At 39.3% G+C, this 16,277-nt stretch overlaps 1 protein-coding gene across 7 annotated transcripts in view; it reads right to left on the bottom strand.

Annotated features, from left to right (window-relative positions):
- Nucleotides 1-16,277, bottom strand: part of LOC138755510 (coiled-coil domain-containing protein 178) — a 369,060-nt gene that overhangs the window by 229,156 nt on the left and 123,627 nt on the right. For 6 of the 7 annotated variants that reach the window (XM_069921624.1, XM_069921626.1, XM_069921627.1 and 3 more), the window contains 3 exons: nt 9,546-9,659; nt 5,671-5,816; nt 624-783 (listed from right to left, as the gene is read on the bottom strand). In XM_069921624.1, the coding sequence (XP_069777725.1) occupies nt 624-783; nt 5,671-5,816; nt 9,546-9,659 (420 nt within the window). Of the gene's footprint in view, nt 1-613; nt 784-5,670; nt 5,817-9,545; nt 9,660-16,277 lie in introns of all 7 variants that reach the window. The other variant, XM_069921629.1, reaches the window with a different exon arrangement.

Genomic DNA, 16,277 nt, shown 5'->3' with positions numbered 1-16,277 from the left:
AATGTGACCATATGGTTTTCATTTGGGTTATCCATTTTCCTCCCAAATCCTAAAGGCATGTGGATTGATTGGCTAATTGGTCCTAGTGTGTCAACAAGTGGTGAATATAGAGGGAGTTAATAGGAATGTTGGGAGAATAAAATGGGATAAGTGTAAGATTAAAATAAATGGATACTTAATGATCAGCACGACACAATGGGCAAAGGACCTTGCCATGCTGTGTGACTTTATGACTACTCTAGTATAATTGATCCTAATAATCAAGGTTACTTGTATTTCTCATCAGCAAAGCACAAACAAGTAAGGAAGTTCTGTTATGTAAAAGCATTGATTCTATTATGTAACTAAACTGATACTTCTATATGCTTTGTACAGTATTCATTTCCATAATCACATTCATTGTTTAAGGATCACTGAAAGCAACAAGGCTACCTATGATTTGTACAATAATGCCAATGGTATTTCAGAACAATCTGATTTTTTTGAACGACAAAGCCATATATTAAAATGGATATACAGATTAAAATTACCATAGATGATTTACAAATAAAGACCTGTTTCTTTTTATATGAAAACATAATTAATGGATAAGTTAATTGATTAACCTCATCACCTGTACTTACTCTTACTTCTTTCCGTTTCTCCCTTCTCTCGTGAAGCAACTTCCGATCCCCTTCCTCCATAATTGTCAATCTTTTTTCAGCAAATGCAAGTTCAGATTTAAAATTGCTAATGAGGTTCGTCGCACTGCTATGCTTGAACTCTACCAGATCTAGAATTGACCTTGAAGAAAAAAGATATATTAATATAAATAAGATTGAAAGGTTGATTTGTTTGCAATAATGATATAGGAAATCAAAGTCTTTCAGTCACTTACGAGTGATTCTCAAAAGAAATTTAATAGCTTAAATGTCTTTGAAGATTCTTGATAGCACTGTGTTTATATTTTACTTATTCTAACAAATTTATGTACAAATGTTGATTGGGGAGACTGAAAGGTATCTAATTAGTCAGAGCCTCAAGGGATATGGGGAAAAAGCCGGAAATTGGAACTAGATGTGATTTTGGGGTTGTTAGGGAGGAGTTATGGAGCAGACTTGATGGGCTGAATGGCCAACTTCTATTCCCTCATCTTGTGATCTTGTGAGCATGGACAAAATAAACAAACATAAAATTAGTTAAAAATACCATGTAATATAAAGGGAATAAAATTGGTATTTGTTACTAAACCATTGAAAATCAGCTGCTTTATCAAAAAAAATCAAACATAATAAAATAGGTTCCAATTCACTGTTCACTTTGGTACCACCACTGAAAATGCACTTACTCCACCTAAGGTTTGCCTTAACAGAATTCTATTGCCAAAACCACTCATTATATTTTGATATTTTATATTTTGATAAGTAAATAAAATAAACAAGGAAAGCAATTCCCATTATCTCAATATGTTGGGAAAATATCAAATAAGTGCATTTAGCGAACTTGATTTAATCTGCTTTTATCACAAAGTAATACCTGGTGCTGAATCTAAGTGCTTAAATTGGAAAGGTATTTCATTTGGAAGGTTAACATTCTTCACCTCTGAATAAAAAAATTAAACACATTTTGTTTTAGTGTCAAGGTTCCCCTAAGTAATGTCAAATCGTGTTATGATACACATGATAGCAAATGGAACCTGAGAAATACATTTTCATTATAATACACTTTAGTAAGCTTTGATTAAATGATCCTGTCTAAGTGTATCATTGTCTTTTGAACTGAGAGCAACATTACACAATCATAGTTGTTTAAAGATTCTTTCTTTGGCTTGGCTTCGCGGACGAAGATTTATGGAGGGGGTAAAAGTCCACGTCAGCTGCAGGCTCGTTTGTGGCTGACAAGTCCGATGCGGGACAGGCAGACATGGTTGCAGCGGCTGCAGGGGAAAATTGGTTGGTTGGGGTTGGGTGTTGGGTTTTTCCTCCTTTGCCTTTTGTCAGTGAGGTGGGCTCTGCGGTCTTCTTCAAAGGAGGTTGCTGCCCGCCAAACTGTGAGGTGCCAAGATGCTTCCACCAGTATTTAAAGATTAAATACATAAAATTACCTACACTTTAACTAATCTTTGTGGATTTGAATATTTTTATTCTTAATGAAAATAATACTATATTCACATGAAAAACACTTTTTTTGTTAGCCAGTGAACATGGCCAGAACCACTTGTTGTACACAAGTATCATTCTGATGGTGATAAGAGAGTAACAAGATGTTATTACAATGTGACATGAGTGTGTATGACAGCAGTATATCAAAGCAAACATACACAACTCCATACAGGCAACACCCAAATGTCTTGGAGAAACTGAGCAGGTCATACAGCATTTATAGGATCTCCTCTCCTTCCCTCCCTGATATTCTATTCAGGGACCTACCTGTTTTTTGCTCATACCTTAATGAAGGGCTCAGCCCACAACGTTGTTTACCCTTTACTTCTTATGCTGCTCAGTTTCTCAGGTCACATTGTAATAACTTTTTTGTGGCTCTGTTATCACTATTAGAACAAAGCTTGTGTACTACAAGTACTTAGCCCCCTGATCTTTTTGCTTTACACCTATGACTGTGTGGCTCAGTACAACAACACCACCAACTACAAATTTGCTGACTTATCATGGTAGTGGGTTATATAAATATTGTCGATGAGTTTGCATGCAGGAGAGAATTGAAAATTTGGCTGAAAGATGTACTAACAATAACCTCACACTCAATGTCACCAAAATCAAGGAGCTTACTGGGGCCTTTAGGAAGGGAAAACTAGAGACGTACGATCCAGTGCTCATTGAGGGATCAGAGGTGGAGAGGGTGAACAAATTAAAATTCCTGGGAGTCACTACCTTGGAGAACCTTTCCTGGACCCAACACACCTTTACTTCTTTAGGACGTAGCGGACATTTGGTTGGCAAACATCTACTGAAGTGTAGTGGAAAGAATGCAGACTGGCTGCATCAAGGTTGGGTATGGGGGGCCAACACCTCTGAGTGGAAAGCCCAGTACATCACAGCAAAAATCTCCCCACTATCGAGAAAATCTACATGGAATGCTGCCATTGGAGAGCAGTAGCAATCATCAAGAATTAATACCTGCCAGGACATCCTCAGTTCTCACTGCTGGAAAGAGGGATAGATGCCACTAGACTTGTACCACCAGGTTCTGGAATAGTTGCTATCCTTCCACCATCAGGCTCCTAGACAGCAAACTCAATCAGAGACTCATAAATGGACTCTTACTTTGCATATTATTTATTAAAGATTTTTAGATTTTTATTTCTGTTTTGCATGGTCAGTCTATTTCCATTTCTCCCTTTTGTATACTCTTCTTGAGTACAGTTTTTTGCATGACCAATAAGTAGAAATTCTGCCTAGCCATTAGAAGAAAAAATTTTAGGGATGTATGTGATATCATCTATGTACTCTGACAATGAAACTAAACTTTGAACTTTTCATTGCACTCGACCCAGTATCAGCAGACTTTCTTGTTTAACTCCATACAGGCGACTCACAAATTATGGAAGGCTTGCATTCATCGAAAACCATCTATATTGTGATTGTTTTCATAATGCAATTTCCCGCTTCCCATTGAATTCCACATTATAAGTGCATGCAAGTTTTTATAGGATGTTTTTCTCTCATATTCAGCCATTTTATCAATGATGATACCCGAGTCCAACAGGGGATGATTGTGCAAAAGAAGCAAGATTTATCAGATTTTCAGTTATTCAATACTGTGGGGCAGTAGAGATTTGCTGTTTAATGACAATTATAGCATCAAATGAGTGACAGTCACTGCCAAGTCTTTCCTTAGCCATGACATCTTCAGTGTGAAGATATGTGAACAGATTCCCCAAGAGTAGGTGTCTTAAACTGGAGTGGTCGAAGCAAAGGAGGGCTTCAGCTGTGGTGGTCTATCTAATCAACTCAGCAAAGTCCTGTCCAAACCTTGTCTCATAGTAGAGTGAATAAAAATAAAAAATGTTTAAATATATTGTTTCTTTCACATTTTCTTCATATTTTTTTCCATATAAATTCAAAAATCTATTTAATCCATTTTTTTGGGTAGTGATTTGTGAACTGTCCAACGACAAATTGAATGGCTTAAATAGCTATAAAACAACATTCACCTGTAGTGGAAGCAAGATTCATCACTGTAACTTTAATATTCATTGCAACTACCCCAAAAGGGTGTATTTCATTAAATGGAAATAAAAATGCTATCTTTTCAAGGAAGAATTCAATTAATAACAGCTTTCTCCACTAAAGCAGACAAAATCGGATGCATTTCCACATTGTTGCACAAACATAGAAAGAGGTTTTGGCCTGACGATACAATCCTTAAAGAGGTACCAATCAATATTAAATTCATTGTCATCAGCATTTTATATTTCAAGGGATCACCAAATATTTCAGGCCTGGATTTCCAATTTGCATTTTTTGTCCATCTTACCAAGAATCATTAAGAAGGCTGTCATGTAAATTAGGTGATTTCCATCAGACCTGGCACATTACCTGTGTATTTCCACTTACATCGAGCTTGTAGATGCTTATTATGACACAGCAGTCAATTCTGGTCATTAAGTCCATGCCAGATCCAAATCTATTTTCCTGGAACCCTGCAACTTATTTTTTCACATGTCCACCAACATATTGGGGCAGATCTGTTAGCGTAACGATAAGCACAATGTTGTCACTGTGCCAGCGATTGGGATCTGGGTTTGAATTCTGCTCTGTCTATAAGGAGTTGGTTCATTCTCCCCATGTCTGCATATGTTTTCCCCATGGGCCTCCTGTTTCCTCTCACTGTTTGAAACGTACTGGTGGATGTAGGTTAATTGGGTATAATAGGGCGGTAGGGGCTCGAGGGCCGAAATGGCCGGTTACCGTGCTGTATGTCTAAATTTAACAATTTTTTTAATTGTCCTTTGAATTTTTCACCACATATCACCAAGGGACAACTCACAGCAGCCAGTAATTTTACAAATACATTTTTGGATATAGAGCACCTGAAGGATACCAAAGCACCTGAAGGAAACCTAATGGTGTCAGGTGGAATTCACTCCTGTAACTACAATAATATCAAATGTCCACATGCTGATCCAGGTTCTGAGGTTATTTGACTTAAAGTAAATTAAGTTGAGTCTATTAGCCATCTTTTCATACCTAACTTTCCTCTGTTAACTCTCTTGATTTGATGAACTTCTTCCAAGGAATCAGATGTTTGCTTCTTTTATACCTCCAGATTTAGACACAAACCTCTGATAATGAGCAGGCCATGCCAGATCACTGCTAAACATTCTGACCAATTAATGCTAAGGTGCATCAAAGTAAACAGGTCATAATTTAAATAATAAACTCAGTTGATAATGCAAGAATTATATAGAACATTACAGCAAAGTGCAGTGCAGAACCTTTAGCCTACAATGCTGTGCTGACCAAATGCAAACCTACTCCACAACAATCTAATCCTTACCTCCCTCACACCCAGCACCTTCACTATCCACAAACTTACTGGCCCACCCTTCCACTTCTTGGTCAAAGTCATTATAAAAATCACAAAGAGCAGATTTCCCTGGTAAAATGAAACAAATATAAATAACAGTACAGTACAAGAATGAATCAGCATTAGATAATTTGATGGCCTTACTGTAAATCTTCAATGATGTTTTTGTATTTTTCAGTGTCTTTTAATAACATGGTTCTTAAGGTTTGCTTTTGAAGAATATTTTCCTGTAGAGTATCCATATTCCTAAGGATATAGTTAAGCAGATTGAAGCAGTCCAAATACTCATTCTGCAAAAAGTAACAAAATAATCAGCATTGTTATAACTGCTTGAATTACTGTATCCTTTTTTGACAGACAGGTTTTATGATCTAGTACTAGAAATCTGAAAGTGCAAGATACAGCTCTATCCTGCTTCTCCAAATCTTGGTCATCCAATATTTAATCATTCCACAGTTAGTAGCCATTTGGCGACATTGCCCGAAACACTGGAATTTTATTCTAAACCCTCTGTCTGTCTCTTTCCTCTCTTGCTTTAAATAATCTTTTTACTTATAATCAAACTTTCAATCATTCAACCAACTAATCTTCTTGTAAGATTTGGGATGAAAATTGTTCTATAGCACTTCTGCAAAAGATACTTTAAAAATACAAGTCAATTCTACAATTTTACACAAGAAACCATAGGATTTAGAACTTTATCATGTGATTGTTGACCTAATTTGTAGGTGTGAAGAATACAAAGTAAGGATTTGTACTTCAGAGAAGTAAAGGAAGAAACAAGTAGTGTGTGTGTAAAAAAAGCAGACTTCTGCTTCCACATTTTAAGGTCTTATTATGTCAGAATCCAGCCTTCATATTTGTAATGAATGTAGAGGAAGTACAACAGGCAGCAAAAATCAATGTAACTTTTTGCTTCTTAAAGTTAATAAATCTGAAGTGAGACTAATTATAATTTACAGAAGGATTTCTTCCCCTACAAACTAATGGAAGTAAAACTGAGGCACACAAAAGCAGGTGAAGCCAAAGCAATTAACTGCTTTAAAACAATCCCAAATTATTATTTTAGTTGAGATGAGAGAATTAGGAAATACTTAAAATGACTCTTGGGTTAAGTTTAATTTGTAAATTTGGGTTGGTTGGGAGGTTTAAAATGAAAAATAGTTACAACTGATGGCTTGAATCTGCCAAATACATTTTTTAAGGCGTGATAGTTCGAGGGAGGGGGGTTGTTAAAATGTGACAATTTGCTCTCAAGGAGCAGATTTTAAAGATGACTATGTTTTTTTAATAATCAAAAAGAGATGTTGTTCACAATAAATTATTTACAGAAAGAAAACCATTCAAAATCTCTATGTTGTATTTTTAAACTATTTAAGCAGGTATCCTTGACCGATCAAATCCCAATGAAGAGAGGTGAAAAGAACTAAATTTGACCTTGATGTACCATCAATAATCACAAAAGGCTGTAGTTGTGAAACTATTAGGCTTTTATTAGCTAAAGCCTGGAACATCTGTCTATCTTGACTGATCGAAGCAAAATGAAAGGGGGAACATACAAGGGGCTATGGGTAGGATCGATCTCGGGAGGTGTGTCCAGCTGGCAGCAGCAAATCATGGCATAACAGTGGTTTACCACAATAATCGTACACAATAATCGTAAGAGTTTCAGAAGATTCCCAGTCTTAACAATATTAGTGGTTGTGTGGATTGCAAGGAGTTTTGTGTGAGGAACTGCAGATGGAAGTTAATCATGATTTTAAAGCAATGCATTTTAGGAGGTCAAATTAAGATCATTCATGATGAGGTGCACCGAAGATAAGTCTTGCTGTACAAGTCCAAAGATCTCTGAATTCTAAAATCAAAAGAAAAACAGTTTGCATACATGGATATTCAGCATCTGTAAAGACAGCATCTTGAACAGAAACTTTGTGTGAATTGGAAAAAAAGATAGAGAATGAAGAACAGATAATCCAATCATGGGGAGGGAGTTCATGAGTTGGAAGATCTGCAAATTATTGAATAAAAGACCATTTAGTAATGGTCTTTCAAAAGCATTAAAGGAGATTTTTAAATAAACAAGAAAAAAATTGAAAGATGCTTGTGCAAATGAAAATCAAAAATCTCCAGTGACATTTTAAATCACTCCAGAATTTAATGGGGTACCTCTTGATGTGAGGCGCACTGTGTGGCTTGGTATAACAACAACACCATATCCAGGTTCGCTAATGATACCACCATCGTGGGTGGTATAAAAGGGGGTGAGGAGTCAGCACACAGCAGGGAGATTGAATTCTTCACTGAATGGTATACTAACAACAACCTCTCACTCAATGTCACCAAGACCAAGGAACTGATTTTAGACATTAGGAAAGGAAAACCAGAGGTATATGATCCAGTGATCATTGCTGGATCAAAGGTTGAAGAGGGTGAACAACTTTAAATTCTTGGGGGTCACTATTTTGCAGGACCTTTCCTGGACCCAACACACTAATGTCATCATGAAGAAAACCTCTACTTTCTCAGGAGTATGTCATCAGAGACCTTGGCAAACTTCTACAGATGTTTGCTGGAAAGTGTACTGACTGGCTGTATCACAGCTTGGTATGCGATATTAATATCTCTGAGCAGAAAATCCTGCAAAAGGTCGTGGAAAATACCCAGAACATCACAGGCAAAACTCCTCCATCAAAGAACAATAGCAATTATGAAGGATCTACATTACCCAGGACATGCTCATTTCTTACTGCTGCCATCAGGAAGTATGCGTCCCACAGGTCCACTACCTCCAGGTTCAGCAACAGTTGCTCCCTCCACTATCAGACTCCTAAACAACAGACTCATCTAAGAGACCCATTTAAGGACTCATAATTTGCTCACTATTTATAAATAAATATTTATACTCCTGTATATGCACAGCCAGTTTGTTTACAGTTTCTTGCTTTGAGTATGTTCACAAATAGAAATTCTCCCTGGCCCGCAGGAAAAGAAATTTCAGGGTTATATCTGATGTCATGTATGATTCTGAAAATAAATTTGAACTTTCATCCCTTATGCAAGTTCTACATCAGTTAAGCATGGGATGATGCCATTCCTCATGCAAGGCCCCTTTTGCAAGGAAACATAATTCACAGATTTGAAGATTACATCTAGACCAAAGATTCAGTGCAGCACTAAGGGCACATTACACTGTCGTCCAATTTTGCCATTCATGAGTGAATCAATGATTCTTTGTCACTGCTTGAAGAGCAGGAGAGTTCTTCAAGTAACTCGGCTAACAGTTATTCTCCAACAATAATGCAAACATCAAATTGACTGGACATTCCTCTTTCTGATTATTGTGCAACAATCTAGTGCATAAAATTGCTTCTACTTTTGTGAACAACTGCAAACAAATTACAGAAGTAATTTCTTGGCTATGAAGCATGTGAGGATATTCTAAGAATGTGAACATGTAGTCTAAAATTTGGTACATTGAAATCTTTGCTGCTTACTATTTGCCAAACTATTCTAACTTTGTACATTTTGACCATGGCAATGGCCAGAACAAAATGCCATAAATGTACATGTTGAATATGCTGAAGAAACTTTAGCAATGTAATCTTGTGTGTCTGCAGTAGGACATTATCTGCCAAAATCAATGTTGCATCATCATTCCAAGGCTCAATTATTTAATATTTATTGACCACAGTCTTAGTCAACAAAAGTAAATGAAATCAATATGATGCCTTGCTTCAGATGCAAAAAATAGACTCAAAATTAAGCATGTCATGAGGCAAATATTTGACTAGCCAGATACTTACAGCCCGAGCTCATTCTGTTCAGTACAACCCATTTAATTACACCATTATCGTTGGTTTTATCTTCAAAGATGAAATTGATTATTTTAAAAAAGCATAAAGTTGAAATGACTGTTTTTCAAGTTTCATTACTTGCATGCAAACATTATTCATATGATGATGCCATCTGCTGAGCACTTAGTAAGTGGCATTCATAGAACATCCAGCACATAATCTTACCTGATCATCAGTCAACTCATTTTGTAAATCTCTTTTTTCATTCTCGTGATGTTTGGTCAGTGATTCCTGGCTCTCTTTGAGTTCATTTAATTTATTGTTTAACATTAAAAATACCTACAAACAATCACAAAGAAAGCAAACTATTTTGTATTTTTACACAAGTAGAACTTGTTTCTTAAATCATATAAAATATCATTCAAAAATATTTTCTTTCTACCTTTATAAAAGATTTCCCTCTGGATTTTTAAAAATATTGCTCAACTTCAAGAAAGTGTTATTTTACTTCAGTTGGAAAACCAAAAAAAACACAGGAAAGGGGTTAAGATCAGGTGAATTTTCTATCCATTATGCACATTCATTTATACTCCTTTTTTGCATGTCATATAAGTTCCTTAATATAAGTCCTATGTTGTAAAAATTGCCAGTTTGTACACCGAAATAGGCCTTAAATAGAAAGTTAAACATTCTTTGGTATTAGTTAAAGGGGATCTCTCTTACCTAATCAGTTGCATTAGGGATAGAGATGCTTTTTTTATATAAACAGGAAGTCTCTCATAATCATTTTGCTTGATATTTATTCTCATCCTTTTGGCTAAGATCATCATATAAGAACTGATCAACTGGATCTGTGAGAAGAATGGAAGAAGACAGAAGAGGAACACACACAAGAAGATGAGTTGGCCTGCTGATGCAGGGGTGGATCCATGCGGATTGGGGGCCAACCAAACACTCTTTCCAGCCATGAACCCGCCTCCACCAGCTTCACGAGATTGGCTGCAACAGGAAACTCTTCCTCAGCAGCACTAAGAAACCAGAACACTGTCACAGTGGCGGTGAAAGAACTTAATGAGGGATTGCCATTTTCCAGGAAGTCTTCGTCCGCAAGGTCCTGATAGAATACCACAAATTTGAGGCAAGGGACATCTACTCCCTCCAGGATATCTTTGACAACAGTCACTTCGATGTGACATTCAAGACTCTGGCAGGCTGGCAGAGGTTGCTTCGGGAGTTCTAGGAGAAGGTGCAGCCACTCTCAATATTCAAGGTGCAAACCACTCTTAACCCTTCAAATGCAGAAGGAACAAGTGATATCGGTGCACATGCTCAATCCATATGTGCCAGTCGTAGATGTGCTCACCTTCCTTGGCATTATGTCAAGAGGACAAGACCTGTGTGGACATCAAAGACACATTTGGAATCTGAACCGGCAAATAACAAGTGAAGATTAAGTTGACACTCCCCTCAGTGTTCACCATTGGAGGGTGCCTGGACTATGCTGGACAACTCAGAGTGTGCAGGAATTGCATCAAACTGGGACATGTGGTGACCCAATGCAGCACAGTTAATTGCAAAAAGTGTGACCGAAACTCACAGAGTTTCACAGACTGTGATAGAGACCGAGATCAGGGGTAGAGAGGAGAGCCCAAGCACATCCACCTCCAACCCTCAAACCCCAGTCATAAGTCTGGAGGTCCCTCCTGAGAAGGCAGAGGCAATGGAGGAGGAAGCTGCAGAGAGAAAATGACAAATGGTGGGGAAAAGAAAGAAAAACCATGAAGTCACAAGAAAGAAACCAGCAACGGACACTGCAAGCAGGGGGGAGAAAAGGGCCAAGACACAAGCAGAGGCCAGCAGACTCTCGGCATCTGAGAAGGAAGCTGGCACAAGAGCTGGATAGAGACAGAAGAGGCTCAAGGATGGAGAGGAAAGAAAGAAAACAGATTACAATTATGCTGATGGTGAGAGGTACAACTCTTAGCAATCCCCAGTCTCGGGAGGCCATGAGCAAAACGAGGCCAGTGGCCCCTCGCCCTGGGAGACTGGGAGTATTCCATATGTGTGATTCTAACCAAGAGACAAAAGAGCAGGAGAACAGCTGGATCTCTCCCCAGTGACACCACTAACATTTCCCGAGGAGACTCCGCTCCTGTTCCTGAGCCCGCAATCAGTACTGAAGTTCACCAAAGAGGTGGTTAAGTGGGCTCAGGCTGATGGCACTGATCGGACTGTAAGAATTGTGAACTGTGGACTCAATGAACAAAAAATGAAGATTAAATTTGCATTTCTAAATGTGCTCAGAGTTAACGCACAATGCGATGTGTTAACGCTTTACAATACCTTGATAAAGTAAAAGCAAATGTCTCTTTCCTTCAGGAGTGCGGGTTGCCATGCCTCCAAACTATTGGAGGTGGCCGCGATAGTGGCCCCATGGGTTGTCAAAATGGTTAGGGAGGGAATGATTGTCGTGGTTCTGATTTGGGCATCTTGCTGCGGGGAGGCAACATTGCATTCTCAGAGGTTAAGGAGGTGGTTGGGGGACATTTTTTCATGGTGAACCTGAAGTACCGCGACATCCGACTCTGGCTGATCAACGTATACACCTCACCCATGCGAAGCAAGAGGCTGGGCTTTTTCCAGCAGCTCTCACCACTGCTGGCAATGACCAGGCCAGGTGTTCTGGCCAGTAACTTCTAGTTGCGGTTAGACAATCCAGCAGTGCCAAGACAGTGCCAGACAGCTCCTTCAGACTCCTGTTGGAGATGGTAAAGGATGCACAGCTGTGCAACGCCTTCAGCAACCCTGCAGGTGGAGCACAGGCACAGCCAACTTAATCTGGTCCTGTATAGAGTTTGTCTTCATGTCGAAGGCTGTCACAGTCAGAGCCACCAAAGTTACGCCAGTGTTCTTTTCTAACCCTGCCTCCTTCGTGCCTCCTGTCACCTACGTGAAGTTGTTGACCCCAAAGAATGTAGAGGAACTAAAGGAGGAGTTCGCTGGTTGGCGAACCGTGAAACCTTTTTTGACTCCCCAGTGACCTGGTGGGAAGCAGCCATGAAGAACATCAAGAGGTTCTTTATCCGCAGTCAAGAGGGGTGGATTTGAGGGAGGAAAAGCCAGCAAGCCTTACTATTCACCTCGGAGCCTTCCAAGATCATCTTCTGATCTAGAGTCCGCAAAATGGAGCAGGCTTTTCCTTCCAAAAGCTTCACAGAGGGAGCGCTGTGATTTACAACCTTAAGGAAGAGGATGGCTCAGTCACATCCTCACAGACAAACATTGAGGATTGTCAGATCCTGTCTGTAAGGAGTTTGTATGTTCTCCCTACGTCTGTGTGTGTTTTCTCTGGGGTCTCTTGTTTCCTCCCATCATTCATAAATGTACCGGGGTGCAAGTTAATGGGGTGTAAATTAGGCAACACGGACTTGTAGGGCTGAATTGGCCTGTTACAGTGCTGTACAACTAAATTTTAATAAATAAATAATTTATGCCAGTCTGTATGACACTAAGGCTACAAACAGGGCAGCCTCCAAAAATCTTCTGTCCTTTATCATGGAAGTCTTAGATGACAGAAAGTGGAAATGCCAGAATTAGCCAATTACTCTGGGGGAACTGACAGACTCCATCCATTCCTTTGGGTTGAATAAGACACCCAGAAGCTATGGCCTACTGGCTGAGTTGTACACAGATCTATGGGACTGGGTGGGCCCAGATCTGCTGGAAGTATACAATGTAATGCTTCTGGCAGGAAGCATGTCAGACTCCATAAGGAAGGGGATTATCACCATCATCTTTAAACAGAAGGGGGAGAAGTAGATATCAAGAATTGGAGATCAATTTCATTGCTAAATGTGGATTACAAAATCCTGTCCAAGGCCAGTGCCAATCATGTCAAGTTAGCCCTGGGGCAGGTGATCTACTCAGACCAGACCTGAATGGTTCCAGGCAAGAAGATATCTGAGAGCCTCACACTGCTCAGAGAAACCATCACCTATGTGCAGGACAATGGGGGTGGGGGGGGGGGGGTGGGTGGTGGATACCTGACTGGTAAGCTTAGACCAGGAGAAGGCTTTTGCCTGGATAGTGCACATGTATATGATGAATATGCTCTTCAAAATGGGTTTTGGGGAAGGAATCCAGAATTGGATTAAACTGCTCAACAGAGACATCTGTAGTGCAGTCCAAATCAATGGCTGGGAAACAGATAACTTCCCCATCAAGTTTGGCCAGTCTCCAGTCTTATTTGTATGCTGCATGGAGCCCTTTGCCAAATCCATCAGAAAGGACGAGAGCATAAGAGGAGTGACATTGCTAGTCAGTGGAGGCACTCACGTCAAGGCCTCCCTATATATGGACAAAGTTGCCGTCTTATGTTTGGATATATGATCAATCTGAAGACTGACCAGCATGTGGGTATTTTGAGTCTATATCAGGCCACAGGGTAAACCAGAAGAAGAACAAGGTAATGCTCTTCAGTAACTGACCAAATTTGTCCTCCATCCCCTTCATAGTCAAATCCGTGGGATCTGGTTTGGAAGGGCTGAGCCATGCAACAAGAATTGGTTGGACAGATCACAAAGATCCACCAAAAATTGGGTCTGTGAGCATGGCACTTCCTCTCGATAATGGGGAAGAACCTGGTCATCAGTACAAAGCGCTCTTGGTACTGCTATATATGGCACAGGTGTGGCCCATCCCCTGCACCTTCACTCTGACAGTTTCTAGAGCAGTTTTCCAATTCATAAGGGGGTCCAAAATGGATAGGGTCAGAAAGAATCACCAGACAATGGAGGTAAGGGCATATCGATGTGGCTCTCATCCTAAGGACTACCTGCATGTGTGGCTGCAACAGGCAGTGTGTGGAACTAAAGTATGAGGGCAAGCAGTGCCACTATGTGCTGAAGTTCCACCTGTTCAAGGTATTGCAAGGGATGGGCCGCATTACTTATCCTTTGTGGAAAAGTTTTCCCAGAACATCACCTTCGAGCACAAGACATTCAGGCAGTAGTCAACACGGAACACCCTGTGAAATTGAAAGATAAGGAATCAATGGATCTGGTGCGATGGATCCCTCAGCAGACCATCCAAGTTGTCTGGTGGAATGCTTTATTGGCAGGGCTCACAAACAAGCACCAGGACCTGCCCTAGCAGGTGGTGAGAGGAGCCCTCCCAGTGAGATCCTTCTTGAACAAGCAGAACATCACCCTCACTTTAATACCCTTTATTTTTGAATCTTCTCTTATTAATTCAGCAAAGTGTTCAATTGCTAAAAAAAAGCAGCTGACAGTGGACAACCTTGTCTACTTGATCTAGTCAATCAAAAAGTTGTTGAAATTTGACCATTAGTCACTACTTTCCCAGTAGAGTTCTTATATATTATTCTAATCAATAAATATTGATCCTCACCCAAATTTCTTTGACTTTAAAAAGTCCCATTCTAATCTATCAAATGATTTTTCTGCATCTAAGCCATTGCAACACTTAAATCACCTCTTTTTTGAACTAACTGCATTGAATGAATCAACTTTTCCACATTATTTGCAGATTTTCTATTTTTAACAAATCCTGTTTGATCCATGCATATTAACTTCGATAGATTTAATTACAAAATTGGTCTATATGAAGCTGGTTTCAATAGATCTCTGTCTTTCTTTGGTATTACTATAATAATTGCCATTGTTATTTTGGAAAAATGGTTCAAACAAATTTATACGCCATTACATTTTGGCAAATTTATCTGAGGAAAATAATCTATGTATACAAAATTAGTTCTTTTAAGCCCAGCAAATTTTCTAAGAAGTAATTATGCGTTCATACTTAAAAATTCATTGAGATCTCATTCAATAAAGGAATACAATTTCAGGGTATTTTACTACACCACTAGTTTGTACATTCAAACATACATTCTGAGTAGGTGTGAACCAATCGAGGCTTCGAGCCTTTTCCAGTATTTAATAAGATCAAAGTCATCTGACAGTTATTGCAAGCACATCTACTTGTAGTAAACTTTCTCCCCATTGCTTATCAAAAATACATCTACCTCAGCTCTCAAAAATATTCCAAAGATTATGCTCACACCATGTTTTGAGAAAAACATTTACAAAGACTCTCCCCAATAGGAAAACAATATATTTACGAACAATGATAGCCAGTTCTAGATTTTCACACAAAATACCTTGAACAGGTAGAACTTCAGCACATAGTGGCACTGCTTGCCCTCATACTTTGGTTCCACACACTGCCTGTTGCAGCCACACATGAAGGAGGTCCTCAGGATGAGAGCCACATCGATATGCCCTTACCTCCATTGTCTGGTGACTCTTTCTGACCCTATCCATTTTGGACCCCCTTATGAATTGGAAAACTGCTCTAGAAACTGCCAGAGTGAAAATGCAGGGGATGGGCCACACCTGTGCCATATATAGCAGTACCAAGAGCGCTTTGTACTGATGACCAGGTTCTGGTAATTTACCCAGTTAGTGCCCCTGTTACACAGCAGTTAGAAAGGGTCCAACAGGAGCAACCCCATCAGAATACAACCAGGTGTCAACGAGAAATGAAACAAACCCTACACATACTCCATGCACCAACTCTGAGAAGGAAAACAACAAAGGAAAGATATAAAACAACTACTTAACAACCCCAACAAATTCCCACTACAAGAAATGGCGGAGGGAAAGTTTGGGGAATTCAACGAAGTAGAAGAAAGTTATATCACTACGTAGAATGGTTTAACTACTACTGCATAGCCCACAATATTGTGGAAGGTCCAGTAAACAGCCAACTTGCCCTCTTCCTCAGTAGAATGGGTAGCAAAACATTTGACCTCCTTAAGACCTTGCTGGCCCCAGAAGATCCAGGGACAAACACATTCAATGAACTATTTACAGCTCTAACGAAACCATTTAAGCCCCAAACCACCAGTTATGGTAGAAAAGCAACAATTCTATGAAA

The sequence above is a fragment of the Narcine bancroftii genome, chromosome 2 (assembly GCF_036971445.1).
Source record: "Narcine bancroftii isolate sNarBan1 chromosome 2, sNarBan1.hap1, whole genome shotgun sequence".
Classification (NCBI taxonomy): domain Eukaryota; kingdom Metazoa; phylum Chordata; class Chondrichthyes; order Torpediniformes; family Narcinidae; genus Narcine; species Narcine bancroftii.
Note: the sequence above shows the minus strand (reverse complement) of the source record. Positions and strands in the feature narration are given on the sequence as shown.